Source organism: Salmo trutta, chromosome 35, assembly GCF_901001165.1.
Source record: "Salmo trutta chromosome 35, fSalTru1.1, whole genome shotgun sequence".
NCBI classification, from domain to species: Eukaryota; Metazoa; Chordata; class Actinopteri; order Salmoniformes; family Salmonidae; genus Salmo; species Salmo trutta.
Window position 1 is genome coordinate 29,335,571 of NC_042991.1, and position 15,017 is coordinate 29,350,587.

General features: G+C 43.8%; 1 protein-coding gene across 1 annotated transcript in view; it reads right to left on the bottom strand.

Annotated features, from left to right (window-relative positions):
* Positions 1-3,238: 3,238 nt before the first annotated feature.
* Positions 3,239-15,017, bottom strand: part of ppp2r5a (protein phosphatase 2, regulatory subunit B', alpha isoform) — an 81,717-nt gene continuing 69,938 nt past the window's right edge. Inside the window, exons 5-13 of the mRNA XM_029734130.1 lie at positions 8,877-9,007; positions 7,893-7,952; positions 6,772-6,880; positions 6,004-6,057; positions 5,635-5,685; positions 5,366-5,485; positions 4,913-5,040; positions 4,414-4,515; positions 3,239-3,784 (exon numbers count right to left, since the gene is read on the bottom strand). Of these exons, the coding sequence (XP_029589990.1) occupies positions 3,544-3,784; positions 4,414-4,515; positions 4,913-5,040; positions 5,366-5,485; positions 5,635-5,685; positions 6,004-6,057; positions 6,772-6,880; positions 7,893-7,952; positions 8,877-9,007 (996 nt within the window). The 3' untranslated portion in view covers positions 3,239-3,543. The remainder of the gene's footprint in view (positions 3,785-4,413; positions 4,516-4,912; positions 5,041-5,365; positions 5,486-5,634; positions 5,686-6,003; positions 6,058-6,771; positions 6,881-7,892; positions 7,953-8,876; positions 9,008-15,017) is intronic.

The window sequence follows — 15,017 nt, forward strand, 5'->3', positions numbered from 1 at the left end:
CTTGCATTTCAAAGATGGAACAAAAAAAATATAGAAAACACATGTCTTTTCTTTGTATTATCTTTTACCAGATCTAATGTGTTATATTCTCCTACATTAAAGTAACATTTCCACAAACATCAACATGTTTCCTTTCAAATGGTATCAACAATATGCATAACCTTGCTTCAGGTCCTGAGCTACAGGCAGTTAGATTTGGGTGTGTCATTTTAGCTGAAAATGGAAAAAAAGGTTTAAATCCTTAAGAGCTTAGTTCAAGTGTTGCCTCCCATCAGAACCCAAAATATAAGCTTATTCAACTCCAATGTTTGTAAATAAAGCACAGTATAGCCTCAAAACATCGATAAAACTATAATTTTGATGGTCAGTCCTTGCATCCATAGCTCTGTCTATGAATTTGAGAGTGGTTACATTTCTCCAGCCGCAACCTGCTCCTTAATTACTTGTTACTTTTATTGCTTATATATATATATTTTTATTATTTTTCTTTTTACTGCATTGTTAGCTAGGGGCTCGTAAGTAAGCATTTCACTGTAAGGTCTACACCTGTATTTGGCACATGTGACTAATAAAATTTGATTTGATATTGATTTGAATCCTCTGCTTTTTACCAAAAAAAGTGACTGGAGAGTGCTTTGTTATTGATTCAACTCTGGATTGGCCCTTTAAATCTTCACTCTAAAACAAACAAAAAATTATGAATTGTTATAGATTACATGTCAACCACTGAGGATACTGTTGCCATCAAGACATCCCAGTTTTCAATTTGTAAGGCATATACAGTATACATTTAATGAAATGTATACTGTATACTTTACACTTTTCAATTTTTTTCATAGTAATCTTAAAAATGTAAATGTTGTACCAACAGATTGCACAATTATAGCAAACATAATGCCCTCAAGCTTCCAGTAAAGAGATACACAACTTCCTCTCAGATTATGTCTGAGCTAAGAGGCTAAAATCTCTTGATTGGTGTTAAACTAAGGTTGCTATAGTATTTTAATAAGAGGGTATACTACATTTAAAAACAAATATTTGCTTGCTTGCCTCAACTTTTCCTAAATAAGACTTGAATGCCCCAATACGTAAGTCGCTCTGGATAAGAGCGTCTGCTAAATGACGTAAATGTAATGTAAATGTACATTTACAAATGTTTTCATTTTAAATGGGGTGGTTATGTAGAAGATCAGTGGGGAAAAATACAAAGTTAATAGATTTTTAAGCTAAACTTTATGGCAATAAAATGTTAAACCTGTGCTGGGTTTGAATACTTTGAAAAATAATAAGGGTAAGATTCTATCAGATCCGCACATAGAGAATGATAGAGGCCTCTATTGGACAAAAGGCTATATTAGCATGGGCAGCGCCATTGAGGGCTTCCACCATTTTAATGTAGTCAACTGGGTGAGACTTCCAACTTCATTGGCTGATCCCTCCTGGTGACCCTTTTGGTGTCATTTCCAACCGGGTCATCAGGATGGATCAGCCATTCATCAAGAAAATGGAGTACTTCAAAATGGCTATAGCCTAAATGGTGCTGCCCATGCTGTCAGAGGCTATAATGCAGTGGTTCCAAATTCCGGTCCTCGAGTACCCCCAACAGCACTCCTTTTTGTTATAGCCACAGACAAACGTGCCTGATTTAACTCATTGAGGGCCTGATGATTAGTTGACAAGTTTAATCAGGTGTGCTGTTCCAGGACTACAGTAAAAAAGTGTATTGTTGGGGGTACTTGAGGCCCAGAGTTGGGAACCACTGCTATAATGAAACAGATAGACAATTCCTTTATCTAGCTCTATTCACTACCATCAGATGCAACAAAACCACCCGACTTTATAATCTGACAAATCCCATTCAGCCGTGTTACAAGTTCAGTCACTTGAATGTATCCTTGTCTATTGTCTACGCCTCAATTAGACTGAAGCAATAAATCCCCCATCCAAATTAACATGAAAACATGCATTAGCCTCCTACACTTTCTATCGCCACTTTGAACTTCTAACGCTGTAGGGATAATATGGAAATGCTATCTGGAATCCTTGGGATGTCCCTACCGCATTGGAGTTGAAATGTACAATGGTTAGGGTATGGATGTCCCAAGGATCCCGGACTGGATAGTACGAACCAATAAGGAAGGGCAGCCACTCACCTATCGGTCAGCTCATACCGGTTATACCTCCAAAACATCTGCTATGTGGATGTCTGCCAATGAGGGTCAACGCTTGATCCGATTGAATCAAGGCCTATATTTCACTTTTGATAGATAGGTTTTCAAATAAGCGTACTACATTTCCCACAGAAGATTAACATTCAATTCTGGTGACAACGTGTCGCTTCTACTCAATACGAAAGAAAGAGCCATAGTCCTGTGGTTTTAGAGTAGAAACATATGGTAGACTTTATTTTTTATTTAAAACCTAGATAAGGTCAGTTATTACAAAACAGGTTCCCCACACAGTTGCATGTCACAGAGATTGGAATGGTACACTCTGACAGAAAAGGCATCAGAAAAGACTGGACCTACAATAGAGAACAGACACGTTAAAGCAAACACCCCTGACCCCCATACGCACACACTTCATCCAGCCACGTTTAAATCTGCAGAAACCACACTATCAGCAATCTGCCACCATCTGGCTTCAAAAATCCACATCTCTGCCTTTAACAATACTCTGGAAAAAAATATATGGCTCATTTCATTACCTTTTTCTACATCGGCATTATCTATTAATCAATTCTCTATTCAGACTGGAAAAATATGTTATACTTACTTAAATCTGTGCCCATTTCATCGTTCGTTTCTCTAAACTAAACTCATTTCAAATACTTACTGTAAATAGGTTGTATGGCTGCAGGTCTTGAATGTGCTATAATAACGGCTATAACATTAAGCTTCATGTATTCAGATACATATATTAAACACCCGAAATACAAGACCTCATGATAGTGACATTCACTCAGGTCTCCTATGTAGAGACTATTATCACAGTCCTTTCTCCATAGCCCCCCACCCACCCACCCTCCAAAGCTCGCCCCCGACCCCCTCTTCCTTACAGTTTGCACCCCTATGTTGGCAGCAGTGATGAAAGCACATACAAAATAGACAAATCTTAAAATAGCCATTTAGCTTCTCGAAGTGCAGCACAATCAGAAAGGTTATTTTCAAGTCATTTTCTCCCCCTCCTATATTTTCATACATTGAATATCACCCCCCCCCCAAAAAAACTTTTCTCAGTTAAGAAACTAAATGTGAAAGGATAAATTCTTTGATCAGACAAAAAAAGTTTACCAATATACTGTGGTCACACTAACATCCCAAAATAGTCTTAAGTTGAAATATACGTTTTCTGCCAATGGAGAATTTCTGGCATTTGAAGTAGTTTTACTGTATATAGATTTAACATACTGATGAGGTTTATCTCTTTTTTTTTTTGTGTGGCTATTTTCTCAAGCTCCTCCTCCCCGTCACCCCCAAGCCCCTCCCTGACAGTTCTCAGACGGCCTGGAAACCGTTACAGAGTACAAAATGGAGTCCTGTGTCATTTGGCACTTTTGACGCCCTTGACATTCTCTGCGGTATCCATGGCGACGACAGGGTCTTCATGGTCCGTTGCGATGACAGCGGTGCCCTTCTCCTGGTTTCCTTGGTGATTGTTGTTGTTGCTGTTGTTGTTCTGGAGCCCGTGGCTGTTGTTCTGCACCAGAGCCGCTGCGTCACTCAGCTTCAGCTCATCCAGCTTCTTCCACAGCTCCTCCCTCTCCTGCTCCTTCTTCTTCTCCCTGGAGAGACACAAGCACGTTACGGGCGCACGGACACCACACACGTCACGCACGGACACACGTCACGCACAGACACACGTCACGCACAGACACCCGTCACGCACAGACACCCGTCACGCACAGACACACGTCACGCACAGACACACGTCACGCACAGACACACGTCACGCACAGACACACGTCACGCACAGACACACGTCACGCACAGACACACGTCACGCACAGACACACGTCACGCACAGACACACGTCACGCACAGACACACGTCACGCACAGACACACATCACGCACAGACACACAGACGCACAGACACACAGACGCACAGACACACAGACGCACAGACACACGTCACGCACAGACACACGTCACGCACAGACACACGTCACGCACAGACACACGTCACGCACAGACACACGTCACGCACAGACACACACAAGACGCTGTAAGACCTGACTGTCCTTGAAAAAGGGTAGCTAACAGAGGTTATGTAATCCAGTGTGTTGTACCATGCAGCTTTGTTTCCCCGCTTCAGAAATGATACCTGACTAGTTATTGTAATAGTTTGTGAACACTGTTTGTTTGGACTGAAGAACAATAATGAATATAAGAGCTGGAGGGAGCTCACTCACCGCTGTCTGTCTGATTTGTAGGAGGCTGTCAGCTCATCAAATAGTGTGCTGTTCATCTCCATCAGGGTCTTCAGCACGTTGTAGACCAGAGCTACAATCGTCCTGGAAACACACAGGGGACAATGGCATCTGACTTAAATACATCCAGAGGATATTTACCGGCTCTCAGTCAATCCTACAGTAGCAATGCTGAGATTAAATAACTGGAAAAACATTACTTTGGTATTTCAGTGACAGGATGTTGGAGGAAACATGCCATTGATAACTGGAGACATGACCATTTTGTCATACGTACATAGTTAGAGAGGGATAACATAAGACCCCAACTTCTACGCCAACTATAGGTAAGAGAGTTCAGTATTAAGCATGGCGTTGCTTGTTAATGCTTTACCCTGAGGGGCAAAGAATGTGTTCTTAACTGACTTGCCTAGTTAAATAAAGGTTAAATAAAAAAATTCAACAAAAAAATGAGTTGAGAACCGAAGAGTGGCATACGTACGGGTTCCAGTGTTCTTTGGAGATTCTGTACAGGCTACCAAACATGATAGGCAGAATCTTGTCGATGTTCTCCTCAATCAGGCTCAGGATGTACTCGTTGTTCCAGAAGTAGAGGGCTCTCTCCGCTACCTGTAGGGATCAACAGAAAACGAGACGGGCTGGCAGTAAATGACAGGAACATGTTACATATAGGGCAGACATTTTCACAGTTCCACTGCCAGATTGAAAACCCATTTAGAGCAGTGCTGGAAAGAAAATGAAAGGGAAAAAAGTACATGTAGCAGTAAATGGAGGATGAGCAGAAATAGCCTTAATGTACTGTATGAGGAACCACCTGAAACAAACTCAAGAAAACGTCCCAGATCAGGATTCGCTGGAGACGCACTTTTATTGATGCCATTTGCTCCACTAGGAGCTAAACGTAAGTTGAAGGTCAAGGAAGTCAAGACTGTACCTGGAAGTGGGGGTTGGCCACACATCTGGAGATCTGCTTGAACAGGGGCTCTTGGATCTTCTTGAACTGGGTGGGCTCAATGACATCCAGGATCTCCTCCATTTCCCCCAGGTACATCACCTAGGACAGGTGGGAAACAACAGACACATGAGGAAGTCATATGTTCAAGAGAAGCAGGTAAACTGTTCAGAACCACACTTATGGTATACAAGGTACAGCATCTGTTGGAGTGTTCGGTGTCATCTACCAGTCATGACAGACAGACGTACCTCCTTCTGGCTACAGGTTTTGGGCCAAAACTTCAACAGCCCCCGAATCACCTGAGGATTGAACAGATGACACTAAGTTCCAAGGAAATATCTTTGTTTTTTTTTGTCTTTAGTCAACAAACCTATAGCCCTGTACATAGGTCGATAGTGCTGCAGCATTTTACATGCCATTTAGCTAGGTACCTTATGAACTACTCATGATTTTGGACTCAAACTTGTTTGAGAAAGCTAACATTGTTTGTCCCCTACATGAAAGCTGCACACAGATAGATTCCTAGCACACAACAACATTCCTACAGCTCCAAGGGAGAGCAGAACCTAATGTCCCGACGGTAGAACAACGTGACGAATGTTAGTTGGTTAGAGTACCGGCTCTGTGAGGGTGGGGTCCTTCTCCAGGAACTGGACGACACAGTAGGCCAGCTAAAAGGAAACAGAACAGGTAGTGATATTATTTACTTACTGTTAACAGAAACGTTCACATGTGGTATGTTCTGTATACAATACTATCAGAGCTTTCAAGTTCATTCTACGGCCACTAGATATCACTGTTATCCAAGGCTTTTTTCAGAGCGCAGTTCACTTCAGCTCATGAGCGTTATGCTTAACTAGGCATCTAGGTCATCTACTGTTCACAAAGCCTGACCTGACAGAACAAAATGGGTAGCTAGGCCAATTACCATATCATAATATTGTATGAGCTTATACCTAGAATTCCTTTTAAAACCCACATTATGCCAGGTACATTTCTCAGATTTAGATAGCTGCTAAAAAGAGAAGAGTTGTTGTCTAGTGAGAGTGAGTAGTTCAAATCAACCCCTTTTAAAATGGGTTATTTATTCATCTCGTATTAGGAATTTGGTAATCTCTCGTAGACAGACCACGTAAACATAAATGGTACCGTAGATCTGTCGTGATGCAACGGGCTGCGTGAGATAACGAACAGCATTAGTTCCGGTGCTTTGGACAAATCATGATTTAGCATATTATGAATATTGGAAGTGGAGGGGACATTCAGCACGTAGTTTTCAAATAGAGGGTGGAGATGTTCGTTCCAGTTCCAATCCTAGTTCTACCTCTTCTCTTAACACGTATGGATTTATAACTTAATTGAGCATCAGTTACGCATTTGGTTACCTGTGCGTGGAACAGGGCCAGTCCTTTGGCGGTATGCATGGGGATGAGCACCTTCATCAGGAACTGCTTGTGTTCCGCCTTCAATGGCAGTGCAAAGCCATTGATGATGCTGCAGATAGACAAAAACAACACTTCAATCAATCATTGCCTTAAAAAGCAAGCATTAGCAAACACACATGCATGACACACACACACAGTATGGATGATGCAGCCAACAGAACCCCCCCCCCCCCCCCCCCCCCCCCCCATATATCCAGAATAGCTGAGGACACAGAGAGCAGGGTGGGCGGTCTGAGAAGCAGAGATGACTATTCATAGCTAGAGCCAGAGACACATTTCACTGCTGGAACAAAAGAACACTTTCTACAAATAAAACTAAACAGGAAGAGCCACTAGCGTCCTTTAGCTCAAAAAGTGGAAAAGGCAGAGGTCAGACTGGGTTTCCCAGAATTCTGTGGGGATGGGGAGCTAACAGCAGAAAAGCCTGTAGCAACACTAAAGGGACCTACTGATGTAGTGGTGAGTATATTAGCTCAAATGGAGATAATCTGGCATACGAGTGTAAATGGTTGCATGTCCTAGTTCCAGCTGTGCCACTGCTGCTAGAGTCAAAGGTGCTTGATAACATTGATTTATGTTGATGCAGTTGATGCATGCGTGAACTCCCACCACACCACCTCCCCAGCGTCCCACCACACCACCTCTGGACTCACCTCCCCGGCGTCCCACCACACAACCTCTGGACTCACCTCCCCGGCGTCCCACCACACCACCTCTGGACTCACCTCCCCAGTGTCCCACCACACCACCTCCCCAGCGTCCCACCACACCACCTCTGGACTCACCTCCCCAGCGTCCCACCACATCACCTCTGGACTCACCTCCCCGGCGTCCCACCACACCACCTCTGGACTCACCTCCCCAGCGTCCCACCACACCACCTCCCCAGCGTCCCACCACACCACCTCTGGACTCACCTCCCCAGCGTCCCACCACACCACCTCTGGACTCACCTCCCCGGCGTCCCACCACACCACCTCTGGACTCACCTCCCCGGCGTCCCACCACACCACCTCTGGACTCACCTCCCCAGCGTCCCACCACACCACCTCTGGACTCACCTCCCCAGTATCTCCAGAAGTTCGGCCACTCCGTTGAAGTGATCAGTCTCGTAGATGAACCTACCAGAACACAAACACACCATCACAATCAAACTACAAATGACTACTCACTGAGTAGCGGAGCATATGGCTCTGATAGGACACAACGGAGCAGAGAGAAGGATAGAGACAGTGCATGAGGATGGCCCACTCTGCTAAAATCGAAGTTCAGAGTCGAATCATAGCATGTGTAAAACCTGTGACACCAGTTCTCAGCCACTAACACCAGTTGTGCTGTGCTTGATCAGGCTTGATCATGTCCCATCTATCTACCAGTTGTCCCCAGCTGCTGCTGCCTGAAAGAACCTGGTTGAGAAAGCCTGCCAGGGAAACGATCACAGCTGGACAGTTCCCCTTCTCAACCAGGGCATAGACAGAAAGCTGGACAGTTCCCCTTCTCAGCCAGGGCATAGACAGAAAGCTGGACAGTCCCCCTTCTCAACCAGGGTATAGACAGAAAGCTGGACAGTTCCCTTCTCAGCCAGGGCATAGACAGAAAGCTGGACAGTTCCCTTCTCAACCAGGGCATAGACAGAAAGCTGGACAGTTCCCTTCTCAACCAGGGCATAGACAGAAAGCTGGACAGTTCCCTTCTCAACCAGGGCATAGACAGAAAGCTGGACATGTTCCCCTCTCAGCCAGGGTATAGACAGAAAGCTGGACATGTTCCCCTCTCAACCAGGGCATAGACAGAAAGCTGGACAGTTCCCTTCTCAACCAGGGCATAGACAGAAAGCTGGACAGTTCCCCTCTCAGCCAGGGTATAGACAGAAAGCTGGACAGTTCCCTTCTCAGCCAGGGCATAGACAGAAAGCTGGACATGTTCCCCTCTCAGCCAGGGTATAGACAGAAAGTTTGATGGATTCCTGTTCTGTGTGTCTTCGAAGGAGGCCCCACTGTTTGCTCCTGTGAACAAGAGAGAGGGGCGCTTCACTATTCACTCACCGCAAGAAGATGTTGTTGATCTGCTTCCTGATGAAAGCCCGCAACCCGAGGAACTTCCCGTAGATCCGATGCAGGACCGTCTTCAGGAAGTCCCTCTCCCGGGGGTCCTCGCTGTCAAACAGTTCCAGGAGCTGCCAAGGTCAAAGAAGAGGGGGGAAGAGGAAGAGAGAGAGAGAGCAAGAGCAAAAAGTTATTTCCTAGCTTCCCAGTGTCATTTCAAAGCATTTCAAACCTAGAATTGAAAGTTTTGTTTCTGACTGGGCTGTGTTTCTCTCTATGGTAACAGTGGTGTTTCAACTCGATTCTAATTTACAGGCGTGGTGCAAAGGCACCTAAAGCAAAGCCATACCCAGGCCCTCTTACCAAAATTGTCAATAGATGAGTTACCTGACAACGTTACGAAAGGAAGGCGGATCCTTTTAAATATGCTATTGGACTATAAAGAGATTTTGCTCATTTATCAATATATGTTCCAAATAATGATGATCCACGCTTCTTTAGAAATACATATAATAATTTATCGAGCTTAGAGGCAATACATTACTCAATTATTATGGTGGGAGATTATAATACGGTTTCAAGTACCTCAATGGACCGTAAAGTAAATCACACTACAAACTATCACCCTCACGCGCTTAAGGAAATTAGGAATATTATGGATATTGGAACTAGTGGACATTACATATGGAGGCTTAAATACCCTGACCTAGTGAGATGTACATGGAGGAGGATCAATCAAGCTAGTCGTCTTGATTACCTTGTCATTTTCGCTGGCACCAAAAGTTTAAATAGTGTTGATAGTGGACAGAATGCGGTCGGACCATCAAATAACTGGTAAACACATTACTCTTACAGGGCGAGAATATTGGAAATTTAATGAAAGTCTACCAGATGACAGATTGTTTTTAACCAAGACAAAATCATTTACAACAAATGTTTTCCTACATAGGTACAACAGATTATTACCTTAATGTATGTCACATGTGCCTTTAGAGGCCATGCAATTCAATACTAATCTTGAAAACAAAAACTATTTATGGCAAAAGAGTTCATCTTAAAAAATTAACTAGATAAACGAACAGTACAAATAGATAGCAAAAAAGCCCCCTGATGGGAGAGCATAATATACAAGGAAATTCTCAAAAGCTGCTAATAAGAACCTTGTACATAGCCGGTGGGGTGCCCCCACCCAGGCAGTGGCAGTGCTGGCAACACTAGCTGCAGTAACCCATGGGTACGGGGCCACACTCAGACATTCAGAGGGGGCATATTATTGTGGTCATGGTGGCACAAAATCAAAGGTCTGACTGCACGGAGATGCTTGGGATATGGTTTCAGGGTCTCAGGAGAAGGGGGTATATCTGACCCCCATCACCTAGGACGTGACAATGGTTAATCAAATCTACCCATTTCTGCCCATTTTTTTGCTCAGTTTTGCAGGCCTTCTCATACAGCTGCAACTGTATATGCATTCGTAAATCAAGACCTTTCTTGAGTTGGGCTCTGGGATGGTGCAACTGTTAACTGTTGAGAATCTGAGTCTATGGTTGTTGTGAGGGAAAGGGGTTGAGTGTGTATGAGTGTGTATGAGTGTGTGTGTATCCCACAACTGTTGCGAAGGAGTAAAAGATGTTAGGGAAAATATGATGAATCACTATAATTGTTTGCTAAAATAATAATTGCTTACCATAATGTAATTTTGATAATGGCGAGACTGGTGAGAGGTAAAAATCCTTTGCATAAACTACCTACATTATTACAAATAAACTCAGCAAAAAAAAGAAAAGTCCCTTTTTCAGGACCCTGTCTTTCAAAGATAATTCGTAAAAATCCCAATATCTTCACAGATCTTCATTGTAAAGGGTTTAAACACTGTTTCCCATGAACATGCACCTGTGGAACGGTTGTTAAGACACTAACAGCTTACAGATGGTAGGCAATTAAGGTCACGACTATGAAAACTTAGGACACTAGAGAGGCCTTTCTACTGACTCTGAAAAACACCAAAAGATGCCCAGGGTCCCTGCTCATCTGCGTGAACATGCCTAACACGGAATCCAAACCGGCTGCGCTTGTGCGCCATCGTGCATAAATGTATTTTGTCCCCCCACACCAAATGCGATCACGACACGCAGGTTAAAATATCAAAACAAACTCTGAACCAATTGCATTCATTTGGGGACAGGTCGAAAAGCATTAAACATTTATGGCAATTTAGCTAGCTAGCTTGCACTTGCTAGCTATTTTGTCCCATTTAGCTAGCTTGCTGTTACAAGCTAATTTGTCCTGGGATATAAACATTGAGTTGTTATTTTACCTGAAATGCACAAGGTCCTCTACTCCGACAATTAAGCCACACAAAAAAACAGTCAACCGAATCATTCCTAGTCATCTCTCCTCCTTCCAGGCCTTTTCTTCTCTTGACTTTATATTGCGATTGGCAACTTTCATAAATTACCGCCAATGACCTCGTTCGTCTTTCAGTCACACACGTGGGTATAACCAATGAGGTGATGGCACGTGGGTACCTGCTTCTATAAACCAATGAGGAGATGGGAGAGGCAGGACATGCAGCGCGATCTGCGTCAGAAATAGAACTGACTTCTATTTTAGCCCTTAGCAACGCAGACGCTCGTTGGCGCGCGAGCAGTGTGGGTGCAATAATTGAATAACATAGATTTCTAAATGTATTTTGCAACGCACGCGACGCGAGTGGTGTAGTCAGCCTGTTAGGCATGCTGCAAGGAGGCATGAGGACTGCAGATGTGGCCAGGGCAATAAATTGCAATGTCCGTACTGTGACACACAGGGAGACAGGACGGACAACTGATCGTCCTCCACGTGTAACAGACCACGTGTAACAACACCTGCACAGGATCGGTACATCCGAACATCACACCTGCGGGACAGGTACAGGATGGCAACAACAACTGCCCGAGTTACACCAGGAACGCACAATCACTCCATCAGTGCTCAGACTGTCCGTAATAGGCTGAGAGAGGCTGGACTGAGGGCTTGTAGGCCTGTTGTAAGGCAGGTCCTCACCAGACATCACCGGCAACAACGTCGCCTATGGGGACAAACCCACCGTCGCTGGACCAGACAGGACTGGCAAAAAGTGCTCTTCACTGACGAGTCGCGGTTTTGTCTCACCAGGGGTGATGGTTTGATTCGCGTTTGTCATCGAAGGAATGAGTGTTACATCGAGGCCTGTACTCTGGAGCGGGATAGATTCGGAAGTGGAGGGTCCGTCATGGTCTGGGGCAATGTGTCACAGCATCATCGGACTGAGCTTGTTGTCATTGCAGGAAATCTCAACACTGTGCGTTACAGGGAAGACATCCTCCTCCCTCATGTGGTACGCTTCCTGCAGGCTCATCCTGACATGACCCTCCAGCATGACAATGCCACCAGCCATACTGCTCGTTCTCTGCGTGATTTCCTGCAAGACGGAATGTCAGTGTTCTGCCATGGCCAGCGAAGAGCCCAGATCTCAATCCCATTCAGTACGTCTGGGACCTGTTGGATCGGAGGGTGAGGGCTAGGGCCATTCCCCCCAGAAATGTCCGGGGACTTGCAGGTGCCTTGGTGGAAGTGTGGGGTAACATCTCACAGAAAGAACTGGCAAATCTGGTGCAGTCCATGAGGAGATGCACTGCAGTACTTAATGTCCTTGTTTTCCATGAAAACACAAATGAAATGAGTCGCAAAATGAATAGGAAATATAGTCAAGATGTTGACAAGGTTATAAATAATGATTTTTAATTGAAATAATAATTGTGTCCTTCAAACTTTGCTTTCGTCAAAGAATCCTCCATTTGCAGCAGCCTTGCAGACCTTTGGCATTCCAGTTGTCAATTTGTTGAGGTAATCTGAAGAGACTTCACCCCATGCTTCTTGAAGCACCTCTCACAAGTTGGCTTGGCTTGATGGGCACTTCTTACGTACCATACGGTCAAGCTGCTCCGACAACAGCTCAATAGGGTTGAGATCCGGTGACTGTGCTGGCCACTCCATTGTAGACAGAATACCAGCTGACTGCTTCTTCCCTAAATAGTTCTTGAATAGTTTGGAGCTGTGATTTAGGTCATTGACCTGTTTTAGGAAGAAATTGGCTCCAATTAAGCGCCGTCCACAGGGTATGGCATGGCGTTGCAAAATGGAGTGAGACTTCCTTCTTCAAGATCCCTTTTACTCTGTACAAACCACTTTACCACCACCAAAGCACCCCCAGACCATCACATTGCCTCTACCATGCTTGACAGATGGCGTCAAGCACTTGTCCAGCATCTTTTCATTTTTTCTGCGTCTCACGAATGTTCTTCTTTGTGATCCGAACACCTCAAACTTCGATTCGTCTGTCCATAACACTTTTTTCCAATCTTCCTCTGTCCAGTGTCTGTGTTCTTTTGCCCATCTTAATCTTTTCTTTTTAATGACCAGTCTGAGATATGGCTTTTTCTTTGCAACTCTGCCTAGAAGGCCAGCATCCCGGAGTCGCCTCTTCACTGTTGACGTTGAAACTGGTGTTTTGCGGGTACTATTTAATGAAGCTGCCAGTTGAGGACTTGTGAGGCGTCTGTTTCTCAAACTAGACACTCTAAAGTACTTGTCCTCTTGCTCAGTTGTGCACCAGGGCCTCCCACTCCTCTTTCTCTATTCTGGTTAGAGCCAGGTTGCGCTGTTCTGTGAAGAGAGTAGTACACAGCATTGTACGAGATCCACAAATGCTGATGCCCCAGATACTCAACTAGTCTAAAGAAGGCCAGTTTTATTGCTTCTTTAAAATCAGTACAACTGTTTTAGCTGTGCTAACATAATTGCTAAAGGGATTTCTAATGATCAATTAGCCTTTTAAAATTATAAACTTGGATTAGCTAACAACGTGCAATTGGAACACAGGAGTGATGGTTGCTGATAACAGGCCTCTGTAAATTTTACATTTACATTTTAGTCATTTAGCAGACGCTCTTACCCAGAGCGACTTACAGTAGTGAATGCATACATTTCATTTCATGCATTTTTTTTTTGTACTGGCCCCCCGTGGGAATCGAACCCACAACCCTGGCGTTGCACACACCATGCTGGCGTTGCAAACACCATGCTCTACCAACTGAGCCACAGGGAAGGCCACTGTACGCCTATGTACTGTAGATATTCCACAAAAAAAGCTGCCGTTTCCAGCTACAATAGTCATGTTATAACATTAACAATGTCTACACTGTATTTCTGATCAATTTGATATTTTAATGGCCAAAAAAATAGCTTTTCTTTCAAAAACAAGGACATTTCTAAGTGACCCCAAACTTTTGAATGGTATTGTATACATTTTTTTATATAATACAAAATCGGGGCAAGGGCAATGGAAATGGTTTTGGCGGTTGATCTGCTTATGTTCTGTGGGTGGCACTGTGTGCTCTTTTCGAAGGATGGGTCCTGGTCTCTCGGGGGGCCATGGGATCGTGAGTGGTCTACGGTCACTGGGAAGACAACCCAACTCGGGATGAGGAGGGGTTTTAGCAGGTGGAATAGTTGGGACCAATTGGAGGTTTACTTAGAAGCAATGCAATTATGGTACAGCTATATAAACACTCAATCATCATGGTACATTTACAAACATATATTATAATAAATGGAATTGAAACTTGTGTCTCATTATGGTAATTGGTGAAGTAAGTATAGTCAGTTATAATTGTAATGGCTTAACAGATAAGAAAATACTATCAGTATTTACCTGGCTAAAAGAGAAGGAATATAATATCTATGGGCTTGCATGAAAATCATTCAACAATTTTAGATGAAGTTTTGTGGAAAAAGGAGGGGGGGCGAAATATATTTCTCTCATGGGCAAAGAAACTCAAAAGGGGTGACGATATTAATGAACAGTAATTTTGATTCAATTGTGCAAATTGTCCAAAAGGTAGATGATTTTAAATATGTTATTGGAACGTAAACAGATATGGCTTCTTAACCTATACGGTCCAAATAATGATGATCCACGCTTCTTTGAAAATATATATAACAATTTATCAAGCCTACAAGCAATACAAGACTCTATTATTATGGTGGGAGATTATAACACGGTTTTAAATACCTCTATGGAGCCATAAAGGACATCACACTACCACCCTCAGGCACTTA